This window comes from Propithecus coquereli, unplaced genomic scaffold, assembly GCF_000956105.1.
Source record: "Propithecus coquereli isolate 6110/MARCELLA unplaced genomic scaffold, Pcoq_1.0 Scaffold508, whole genome shotgun sequence".
Classification (NCBI taxonomy): domain Eukaryota; kingdom Metazoa; phylum Chordata; class Mammalia; order Primates; family Indriidae; genus Propithecus; species Propithecus coquereli.
Window position 1 is genome coordinate 822,785 of NW_012150930.1, and position 12,651 is coordinate 835,435.

At 36.0% G+C, this 12,651-nt stretch overlaps 1 protein-coding gene across 1 annotated transcript in view; it reads right to left on the minus strand.

Annotated features, from left to right (window-relative positions):
- Positions 1 to 12,651, minus strand: part of LOC105820124 (lanosterol 14-alpha demethylase) — a 20,020-nt gene that overhangs the window by 4,082 nt on the left and 3,287 nt on the right. Inside the window, exons 3-9 of the mRNA XM_012656551.1 lie at positions 10,554 to 10,730; positions 9,575 to 9,701; positions 7,949 to 8,123; positions 5,527 to 5,646; positions 4,911 to 5,106; positions 565 to 660; positions 184 to 247 (exon numbers count right to left, since the gene is read on the minus strand). Of these exons, the coding sequence (XP_012512005.1) occupies positions 184 to 247; positions 565 to 660; positions 4,911 to 5,106; positions 5,527 to 5,646; positions 7,949 to 8,123; positions 9,575 to 9,701; positions 10,554 to 10,730 (955 nt within the window). The remainder of the gene's footprint in view (positions 1 to 183; positions 248 to 564; positions 661 to 4,910; positions 5,107 to 5,526; positions 5,647 to 7,948; positions 8,124 to 9,574; positions 9,702 to 10,553; positions 10,731 to 12,651) is intronic.

The following is a 12,651-nucleotide window of genomic DNA, read 5'->3' on the forward strand; positions in this document are numbered from 1 at the left end:
GGATCTCGCTCTTGCTCAGAGCTGGTCTCGAACTCCTGAGCTCAAGCAATCCTCCTGCCTCGGTCTCCCAGAGTGCTAGGATTACAGGCGTGTGCCACCGTGCCCGGCCAATGATGATGATTTATTTTAACTCAAGTGAGCCAACATTTGGTTGGAAGTGTATAGTACACAAATCAAACTCACAATGCCTCAGAGTTAGGGGTAGAATTTCAGGGAACCTTTCACTGTACGATTTATATACTTCATACTAAAATTTTTTTTTATAACAAAACATTATTTTTAAAACCCATGAAAAAATACACTTCTATTTTAAAAACCCCAATTGTTAAATAAAAATTCAGAGCACAATTAGCATTAGAGATTGACCAGCAACGATTTATGACTGTATACTATCTGTACTTATGTAAAAATATTCATATATTTAGAATACATAAAATTAAAAATGATGTAGAAGTGATGATTACTTCTTTAATTTAAAAAATTTTATTTGATGCTATTTTATTTTCTCTTTTTGATAAATAAAAACTGGGGATGTACGGGGGGAGATCTAGCCAAGAGACTTACCTGAGGAGTTTTGACCATTCTCATCATGGTCATTATAGGAGGTCTAAGTCTTAATGTTTCTTTTATACAGCGATCAAGTAAATTTAGATCCTTCAGCTAAAAAGAAAAAGCATTTCCTGATTTTTATAAATATTTAACATATATAAACAGTATAAAACATTATTTTAACCTCTTGGTTTAGTACAGGATAGCTTGCATTCTAGGTGGAAGTGCAGAGAACTGGTTCAGAGTTTTATTATCATGCTCTATCACTGTCCATGGTCAGCAGGGGAAAAAGGAGGGCAAAATAATAAGAAGAGAGGTGATCACTCTGACGAATGGCATAGTAAGGACCTACAAAAAGTCACTCCACCAAAAAATGAGAATATTAGCAAAAATCTCAATGTCAGCTTTTTCAAAACTCTGGAAAATTAACCAAAGGCTTGCAACAATCTATGGAGAGTTAATTCAAGAAAAAGAAACTTGAATCTTGGAGAGAACAGCAAGCTTTGTGGTAGTGTAACATGTACTACTCTCATCCTCCTCTCTCCAAATCCATGGTAGCCCTGGAAATCAACAGCATAGCAACTACAGTACCTGTGAAAACCAGCAGCCTAAACTAGTAGAGGAGGCAAAACAAATTTGTCAAAAACATTGAGCAGAAATTGTTTACCATTGCAGGTATTTGAGGTGGTGATATCAGTTGCAGCTATCAAGAGACAGAAGAAAAAGTTTAAAAGGAAAAACTAGGGAATGAGATGTCCACAGGAGACTTTGAAAAGTTCCAACATAAGGAAATCTTGAAAGCCACACACATGTTCAGAACTATGCACATAGCCAGGTAAGATCTGAGAGGACTCTAATCTCTCATCTCAGGATAAACTGCATACACAGGAAGTGAAGGCTAAGGCAGAGTTATAACTGCCTGTTGGAGTGTTGATAACATGCCCTAACACAGACACACACACACACACACACACACACACACACACACATACACACACACACACAGAGCCCTGGGAGACTTATACTGTTGGAGGCACTTCAATAAATCTCTATCCAAATATTAGATGGCCACTAAAGTAAACAAAGACTTCAGTTACCTCACCAGACAAAGAATACAGACTTTATATACTTAATCCAGGAACAGCACTAAACAAGCAGCAGCAATAGCAGCAACAACAACAACAAAACAGCAATAACAAATCCCAGGAGGAGGGAATCTGATTTCTAGAGTTACCATATTATTTTAAATATATAATTCAAAAAAAACTATTTTAAAAAAAGAAAAAAAAAAAAAAAGGAAAGTATGACCAGTACATAGTAAAAAAGCAATTTAATAGAAACTGTCCCTGTCCCTGAGGAAGCCCAGACATTGGATTTTCTAGATAAAGAATTTAAATTAGCTATTATAAATAAGTTCAAAGAAGTAAACTATGCCTAAAGAATTAAAGTATAAAACAATTCCTCACTAAATAAAGAAAATTAATAGATTATTTTTTTAAAAGAACCAAATAAAAATTCTCAAATTGAAAAATATAAAAACTGAAACGAAAAATTCACTAGAAGGAATCAACAGCAGATATGAACTGGCAGAAGAATAACATCAAAAATAATAAAATACTTAAGAATGTATTACACAAGAGAAGTTATGAGCCTTGTTCACGAAAACTATAAAACATTGTAGAAAGAAATTAAAGACCTAAAATAATGGAAAGACATCTGTTTTCACAGATCTAAAGACTAAAATTGTTAAGATGGCAATGTTCCCAAATTGATATACAGATATAATGCAATCATTATCCAAATCTCAGCTACAAAAATTGACAAGCTGACCCTAAAATTCATATGGAAATTAAAGGGACTAAGGATAGGTAAAACAGCCTTGAAAAAGACAAAGTTAGATGACTTACACTCCCAAATTCAAAACTTAATACAAAACTACAGTAATGGCATCAAGATAAACATATAGATCAATGGAATAGAATTGAGAGTCCAGAAGTAAAGCCTTAAATTTATGGACAATAGATTTCCTTTTTTTCAACAGTGTCTTGCTATGTTGCCCAGGCTGGACTTGAACTCCTGTGCTAAAGCGATCCTCCCACCTTAGACTCCCAAATAGCTAAGACTGCGGGCAGTGCCACCATGTCTGCCTATGATTAGGTATTTGACAAGACAATTCAATGTGGAAAGAATAGTCTTTTCAACAAACAATGCTGGGACAACCAGATAACCACATGCCAAAGAATGAAGACCTAATATGACATATAAAAATTAATTCAAAATGGATCAAAGATTTAAATGTAATAGATGAAACTATAAAACACTAAGAAGAAAACATAGGAGTAAATCTTCATACCCTTCCATTAGGCAATGGTTTCTTAGACACCAAAGTACATCAAGAAAAAATATATGAACTCTTACAACTCAATAATAAAAAGGTAAATAACCCACGTTTAAAAATGGGAACAGGATATGAGAAGATATTTCTCCAAAGAAGATATACCAAAGTCAAAGAGCACGTCATAAGACACTCAACATCATTAGTCATCAGGGAAATGCAAAACCAAAATGAAATACCACTTCATACCCATTATAATCAAAAAGTCAGATAACAAGTTTGGTGAGGATGTGGAGAAACCAGAACCTTCATACACTGTTTGTGGAAAGTTGTGCAACCACTTTGGAAAACACTCTGGCAGTTCCTCAAAGTTACCATATCGCTCAGCAATTCTACTTCTAAGTATGTACCCTCCCAAATTGAAAACATATATCCACACAAAATCAGTACACAAATGTTTAGAGCAGCATTATTCATAATAGCCAAAAGGCAGAAACAACTCAAATATCCATCAACTGATGAATGGATAAACAAAATGCATTATATTGATATAATGGAATATTACTAGCAATAACAAGGATTGAAGTACTGATACATACTACAACATGCATGAACCCTGATAACATAAGTGAAAAAAGTTAGTCACAAAAGTCCACATATTGTATGATTCCATTTATATGAAATGTCCAGAATAGGCAGGACCACTCAGACAAAAAGTAGATTACTGCTAGCCAGAGGCAGGAGTCAGAGGGAATGGAGCATGACTGCTATTAGGTACTGGCTGTCTTTTGGAAGTGATGTAAATGTTCTACAATTAAATCATGATGATGGTTTCCCAACTCTGAATATACTAAAAACCACTAAATTATATACTGTAAAGGGATATATTTTATGGTATGTGAATTACATATTAAGCTATAATATAAAAGGTTACTAAAATCAGGAATGAAAGAGGGGACATCACTATCGCTACTGATATAAAAAGGTTTATAAGAGAATACTATCAACAACTTTATGCCAACAAACTAGGTAACCTAGATGAAATGGACAAATTCCTAGAAAAACACAAACTACTGAAACTGACAATAAGAAATGGAACATCTGAATAGACCTAAAACAAATAAGTTGTATTAGTAATCAAAAAACTTCCCACAAAGAAAAGCACAGACACACATGGCTTCACTGGTAAATTCTACCAAACATTTTAAAAAGGATTAAGACCAATCATTCATGAACTCTTCCAAAGAATAGAAGAGAAAGGAAACACATTCAGACTCACTCTATGAAACAAGTATGACCTTGATACCAAAACCACTCTAAGACATCACAATAAAACTACAGATAAATACCCCTTATGAATATAAGTGCAAAAATCCTCAACAAAATACTAGCAAACTGAATCTAGCAGCATATAAAAATCCAGCACCATAACGAAGCAGGATTTATCCCAGGAATACAATTAACATCTGGAAATCAATGTAATACACCATATCAATAAAGGACGAAAGAATACAAAAGATAACAGGAAGAGAATATGACCAGGGTTTACTTCCAACATAGAATCTCAGGTTGTACAGTGAATCTTTCTCTCTTTCCACCCAGCAAGCTGGGTGTAGTGTTTATGAATTTCCAAAATCCCCATTACTACTACTACCACTTTTGGTAGTCTCTACTAATGCCCAGGCCATTCTGGACATGTAGAATTCTAGGTAATTCAGGGACTTCTACATTTCATAACACACACAACACACACATAATATCCTCCATCTAAAGAAGCCAGACTTTGAAGCAGAGAAGTACGTACCAAAGAAACAACCTCGAGGATCAACTCAAAACATATCTGATAAAGTTTAATGGCAAGAAGCAGTATCATTAGGATATTTTAGGCAAAGTTATGGGGAATAATCTGAAAATAAAGAAGCTAATCAATTTAAGATATATAAAAACCTCAAATTGTCCCATTGAAAAATTAATCGCAGATACCCAAAGTCATAAGGCAGTGATGAAACTGAAAAATTCAACGAACCTGGTCGAAAGTTAAAGGAGGCAGATCCTCTCCGCAGACTGTTTTCTGTTCTAAATAACATTTTTCTTGAAGTGTTTTGTTTCTGGCCAAAAAGAAGCCCATCCAGGCACTAGTAGTTGAGGATGTATGCTGCCCTGCCAAGAGCAGTCCAATAAGCATCCCTGCTACTTCATCATCTGACAAAGGATGCCCATCCCTATGGAACGAACCACACACACAAATTTAACACTTTGGCAGACACATTTCATGCCTCAACCTTTAAATAAAGTGTCATAATGAATACATTTTCAGGTATAATAGTCTCTTGCATTTGCCTATCACAAGTCAGAGGATTCCCCACCCCACCTTAGAAAAGAGACAGACCAGTAGAAAACAGGATTTTGATTACAAAAGACTTCATTACAGTTTATTAGCAAACTTTTACCATGCCCAGTCACTGGAATTCTAGTAAAGTGTGAGATCCCAATAATTTATGTCTCAACAATTTTAAAAGTCCAAGAATCATAGCTACCAACTTCTTTTGCCAGCATCGTTTTTTCACTGGAAATATTATTTAACTATGTTTTAATATATAATTTCCTACTTCAGCTTAATATGTGATCTAAACAGCTCTTACTTGTATGTAGACTCCAGTAAAGTTTGGAGAATGTCATCAACTTTTTCTTCCGACTGCCTGCGTTTCTCGATTGCCTTATAGAAAATATTCTTGATTTCTCGATGAGCTCTGTCCCTGCGTCTATAATTCAAAAATAATGACGTTTTTAAATAAAGCAATACTTTCTAGGATCAAATTCATTTTTAAAACCAGGTCCTAGCTTAAAGCAACCTTATTTAATAAACTTAAAAGACTCTAAAATAACTGACAAAAACTCAGAACCAAGAAAAGATAAGTAGTACTGAAAACCTTACATCACTGACAATTTTCACGGTCTTTAAGGGAAAGAAATGTGTTTAAATATATACATAGATCTCCTAGATTCTTAACACATTGCCTGCGTTCAAACTAAAGGCCTAAAACAAGCAAGAAATACCTTTAGAGCATTTCCAGTTCAACAGAAAATATAATACTCTTTTAAATTAACATGAAATTCCAATTTTAACACTAATCAAGTCTTGAAGAACAGTCACTCTGGTTCTTCTACAGGATTTGATCCTATTTTTTATTTTCTAATACAACAGTTTTTCAGGGGGCAAAAATACTAGTAGATTCAGAAAACAAGCTTCAACTCCTAAAATTTTACCTTTAAATACAGTGCTATATAGCAGGTACTGTCTTGTGTTTTTCATGAGTTACCCACTTTAGCTGCCTGTAAGGTAGATACTATTATCCTCAATTTATAGCTACCTGCATAACATCATACAGCCAAAGAGCATTAGAGCTGGAATCTAAAACCAGACAATCTGACTTCCGAGCCTCCTCTCTTAAACCAAGTCTTATAATAAAAACTCCTGGGCCAGGAGTGGTGGCTCACGCCTGTAATCCTAGCACTCTGGGAGGCCAGGGCGGGTGGATCATTTGAGCTCAGGAGTTCGAGACCAGCCTGAGCAAGAGCGAGACTCTGTCTCTACTAAAAAAAATAGAAAGAAATTAGATGGACAACTAAAAATATATAGAAAAAATTAGCAGGGCATGGTGGCGCATGCCTGTAGTCCCAGCTACTCGGGAGGCTGAGGCAGAAGGATCGCTTGAGCCCAGGAGTTTGAGGTTGCTGTGAGCTAGGCTGATGCCACGGCACTCTACTCAGGGCAGTAGAGTGAGACTCTGTCTCGAAAAAAAAAAAAAAAAAAAAACTCCTGCCCTGCTTCACCTGCTTCACTGAGGATCAACTGAAATCATATGTACAGAAGGGAAGAAGACATTGAAGCTTAACAGTATGAACACAGCACAGCCAGGAAAACATAAGGCCTGTTTAAGAAAGTGTATGGAATAATCTGGTTAAATCAGTTGGTATGAGTGAAACAGAGAAAGACTGGGCTAGAGTGGGAAGGGCCTATCATACCAAACTCAAGAATTCTGACTTCATCCAGGAGGTAGGAGAGGTGGAAATAGGCTCAATGCACATTTATGGAGAACCCAATATGGGCCAAGGGTTGTGCTGGGTGTTCTAACATAATATATATAAAAATATTTTTAAACTACAAAGCTCCTTACAATATAAGGTAATGAGTTCCAGAGAACTTCAGAGAACCTCTCCTGGCTCTCCATTTTACTCCCATCTCTCTTTTGTGCTGTAAATAGATAGAAGGGTCGGAAACAGAAGGAAAAGGGAGTGCCAAATTAACTCTTCCCCATCTCTAACTAAACACAGAAATGAATCAACAAAGATACAGAAAACCTAATATGCAAGACACTAAGCTACACATCAAGTCCTAAGAGCTATATTTTTTTGTATCAGAGATAGTTCCTTCCCTTTAAGAAATCACAGGACAGCTGGCATGGTGATAAATAGAAAATTAAGTAAAGGCACAAATATTCAAAAGAAAGAAATTTCACAATACACTATAAAGCCATCAAAGACTTTCAAACAAGTGCTTGGGGGAGGGCTATATTACTTTTAGGTTCAGAGACTTTCCTGAGTACCAGGAACATGTGAGACAGGCAGGCTTCAAAATACTGAACAGGCAGGGGGAGGAGGGAGGAGGGGATGGGTATTTGTATACACAAGGAGTGCAATGCGCACCACCCGAAGGATGGACATATTTGAAACACGGACTTGGGCGGGGGGACCAAGGGCAACATACGTAACCTAAACATCTGTACCCCCATAATATGCTGAAATAAAAGAAAAAGAAAAAGAAAAAAAAAAGTACTGAACAGGCAACAAATCACCTTCTTAATAAGCTGAAACTTATTTAAATGAGCTCACTATATAAAGAAAACCTGTCTTGAATTCTTACAGAAGAATAGTGATTCATAGTCTCCCCTAATTTGCACGTTTTACCTGTTTAAGTTTTATATTTGTTAAAGCAAAGCATACTAACACTACAGTAATTATATAAAGGTACATAACCAAGTGTAATGTCTTCTTTATCCATACCTGAAACTAGGCAAAGGCAGCCAACCTGGTAACAGCCAGGCTGCATGGCTAAAACCACCATCCAAATCTGCATACAGCTGTGCCACCTTCTCATTGAGTTGACTTCTGATTTCCTTTCCATGTAAACAATGGCTAGCTGTTAAAATTATGAGCTCAGAAAGAGCTTCAAACAAATCTAGGGGGGAAAAGATCATTCCCATTACTACTTTCAAAAAGTCTTTTGAAATATTCTGTTTTCTTGACAATATAAAGGTATTGTGAGGGAAAACTGAGAATAAAAATTCAAGAACAAACAAGATCCTATTCACATCATCAAAAAAAGTCTATAGACAGATATGTGGCTATGCACGACACTAAAGAAAGAGAGGCAATAAGACCAAATTATAGGAGGTATCCTGCCCCTATGATAGCCAAAACAGATGCCACAAAGGCATCTCTAAACCTCACTCATGAGCTCTTCATTATTGTGAAAGGATAAAATGAAGATAAAAATAAATGTGGTGGCCGGGCGCGGTGGCTCACGTCTGTAATCCTAGCACTCTGGGAGGCCGAGGCAGGCAGATTGTTTGAGCTCAGGAGTTCGAAACCAGCCTGAGCAAGAGCGAGACTCCGTCTCTACTAAAAATAGAAAGAAATTAATTGGACAACTAAAAATATATAGAAAAAATTAGCCAGGCATGGTGGCGCATGCCTGTAGTCCCAGCTACTCGGGAGGCTGAGGCAGAAGGATCGCTTGAGCCCAGGAGTTTGAGGTTGCTGTGAGCTAGGCTGATGCCACGGCACTCTACTCAGGGCAGTAGAGTGAGAGACTCTGTCTCAAAAAAAAAAAAAAAAAAAAATGGGGTTATCTGATTTCCAGGTCACAGTATAAGAGAAGCAGCAAAATATATTTACAACACATATTTGGACAATAATGAGGCACCTGCCAAGGAACAGCAGTCCAAAAACTGAAGATTAGATTATTCCCCAGGTGAAAAATAGGATGATCAGGACTAAAATTGAAGTCTTGGCCATATATAAAAGAAAACTGCAACTAATCACTAGTTGGTATACCCCAACACTAGAGACTACATTGATGACACTTAAGTCATAAAAATTATCTAATTAATTCCCTGTTCTTTATTTCCACATTTACCAAATGAGTTTCCAATCATTTGGCTTTCCAATTAGATTTCCCCATAAAGAGATCAGCAAATATTCTGGTCTTCTTGGTGCTATAATTATATATCTCACATGTATTCATTAAACTGGAATTCCAATTTACACATCAGCTTCTTGTATGGTTAGAAAATATATCGTATCAACTTTAGGTATACTAAAAATAGTTTCTGACCTTTAATAAAAGCTAAAGACCAGACCTAGAATGTGATGACCTGCTGCCCTGTGGGCAGATGATGCTTCCTACCATGGGCACAGCAATTGCCTCTGAAGACAATACTGACTGCAGTCCAGTATAAAGACTGGATTCTCAGTTACAACCCCACAATAATAACAGGTCCCTCCCATTAAACCCAAGGTAGTTTAACATACATTGTACTTTCTTTTAAATACGCTACACACATACATACTTTAGATTTCTATTCACAGAAAAGTAGGAATGGGACAAATGCAAAATGTTAGGCTTACTTTTTTCCCCACTTTCTCCCCAACTTTGAAAGTATTCCTTTGTTTCCTTTTCAATTATAGACACATGCTGCCTAAAGTGGGCTATGTTAAGGCCACTTTTTAACATTTTCTTCTGTTCCAAGAAAACCTTCAAAAAAAAAAAAAAATTAAGGATATACTGCATTAAAACACATTTGTTTTATCATAAGATCCATTTAGGTTATTAAAACTATGTAACACTAAGATAACTAATGGTTTTAACCCTTTGGGGGCATTTATATTTTAAGAGTCTAATAAGCTGTGTGAGAAAATGAACAGCTATCTGAGCAGAGGGATCTTCCAGGACCCTTTCTTTTGGCCTTAAGGAGATTCATCCCCCACCCCCATCCCTCCACCATCCCCAGACCAACATTTAATGTTAACTTTTAATTGCTACTCTAGGGTACTGGGTTATGTGTGTTACATTCACAGTCAGAGCCCACACCAAGCAGTTGGGCCAAATATCTGATTTGTATTCTGTGTCAACTTACTTTAATATTTCAATTTGAGGGTAAGATACACACACACAAACATACCCCAGACCTGAAAAGTACTGCATTAAAAGAGGACCTCTAATGTCAGCAATCTCTAACTCAAAATAGCTTTTATGCTAGAATTTCAGGCACAGTGAGTAGGTGGGAAGTCCTTTTGATGAAATAGTGGGATTTTCTTATTACCCTCTCAAATTAAATCCCAATATGCAAAGTTATCATTAATTGCATTTCTTTGTACAGGAAGCCCTTTAAAATTGCTTAGTCCGTGCCAGCAAGTATAAAATGAAATACCACTTCCTTATCAGATAAGTTATCCATGGCTTTTCTTCTTTTAAAGGTCTCATGGCTCTTCATATTTTTAAACCAAAGACTAAATTATTTCTACATTTTAAATGTAGAATACCACACATTAGCTATAACTATTAAAGTATAGACTTGTCTTTATTCACAACAACAGTGTCACCTACCGGATTAGGCACATCATATGCAACTCCCTTCCCAAACACAGGTGTTGTCAGACGACTGTAGACATCTTCTGCATTCAGGTCTTCATTTTTACTATTAAAAAGCAGTGCAGCAGCATCACTCCCCAGAAGGTATGTAAACGTCTTGCCTACCATGGTAAAACTAAACACGGGTCCATACTAAAGAAAGAAAAGTACCCATAGTGATGTTATCCAAAAAAAAAAAAAGTAGCACTAAGACACTAATTTTTTTAAATCACAAAACAATACATTGTTGAAAAAATAAAACATACATGAACTTTAAGGCAATTCTTTTCATCTTGCCATACTCTCCTGCTCCCATTTTTGTCCAAATTTATAATTACATCTATCCAGTTGCAAATATAGCATAAATACAACTTTTTATTCTGCTTTTTTCACTGTTTATACTGAAAATATTTTCTATTCTTTACATAGATATCACAATGTTAATTTACTTAATTGCTTTCATTATTGGACATATGGGTGATGTGTCAGGCTTTTTTTTTTTTTTTACTTACTATAGATAATTCTGTGATGAACATCTCTGAAAATACAGATTTTTTTCTCCTTTGGTTAAAAATAAATTTACAGGAGTAGCCCAAGAATATGACCTTTTCTATAGTACTCGCTATGTTAAGACACTATTAGTTTATTTGGTTATCGGTTTTACCACTATCTCACTTACATCAAATGATTCCATTTTTTATTTTTTGTTAATCTGGTTAAGTGTTAAATGCTTTCCCTTGGAGTTTTCTGATTATTGAAGACTAGGATTTGTGGATATAATCATGAACAAAAATACTGTTCCTGACTCACCAAGCTTAGTCTATTGGAACAGACATAAATTAATCAATTCCATTAACAAATGCAAAATTGCAAATGTGACAAGTATAACATAAAGCAATGCAACTCTGTGATGAGAGAACCTATAGAAGAGAGACCTAAGATAGAAAAGGACACCTGAGCTGAGACCTGAAGGATGAGTAGGAGTTAGGTTAGCAGCCACACATGCACAAAGGTCCTAACACTGAGGGAGAGAGGGGAGAAGGATGAGAGCTGAGGTGAGGGCTGAGCATAAGGCAGCGCCTACATCATACATACGTACAGACATATTAAGGAAGTTTTTAAATGGGTGACACTTGAGAATTTTTCAGAGAAAAAGGGAAAGATCCAGGTGAAAAGGAAGTCAACTACACATTGAGAAAAAAAAAAATAATAGCATAAGGTTCCTGAGACAAAAGAGAGGAATGGAGAGGTCAGCCTCACATAGGAAGCAAAATATACTTTAATAAAAATCAAGGCGGTAGAACACAGTAAACTATGGCATGAAATTCTGGAGCCAGACTGCCTGAGTTCAAATCCCAGCTCCTCTACTCCTTAGCTGTGTGACCTTACTCCTACAGTCAGAGAACTTAACCTCTCTGTGCTTTAGTTTCCCTCACCTAATAATAATAATGGTGCTAATACCTACTTCACAATCATCTGCTGTCAAGATTAATTTTATACACACACACACACACATATACATATATATAGGGCAGAGAAAAGTGCCTTGGCTTATCTAGTACCTTAGTGACTTGTTTTCTATTATTATTATTATTATTAAAAGCATAGGCTCAGAAATGAGAACGTGTGTAAATCCTGGCTTGGCTACTGTCTAGCAGTGAGCCCAAGAACAAATTATATAACCTCTCTGCTTCTCAGTTTTGTCATTTATAAAATGAATAAATCTGAAAAGGTTTTTGTGGAGCTTCAGAGAGATAAGTAAGCACTAAGTATTGGCACAAAGTAAGTATTTTATAATTATTACTCTGATAGGAAGGAAAGAGACTAGGATTATATAAATATAAGTAGGTTTGTATGTTTGAAATTGAGAACATGAAGGAGTTCCCATTGGATGATTTTTAATCCCTCTTTAAACAGGAGAGACAAAGTCATCCGCTTTGATGGAGAGGTAGAAAGATTCAGAAGTTTACAAAAGTGAAAGTTTGAATTAATCATTGTGGTGAATAGAAAAGTAAACCAATCATAGGAATATAACAGGATTGTTGAGCAATATTAAAACTGTGTTCAGGCCGGG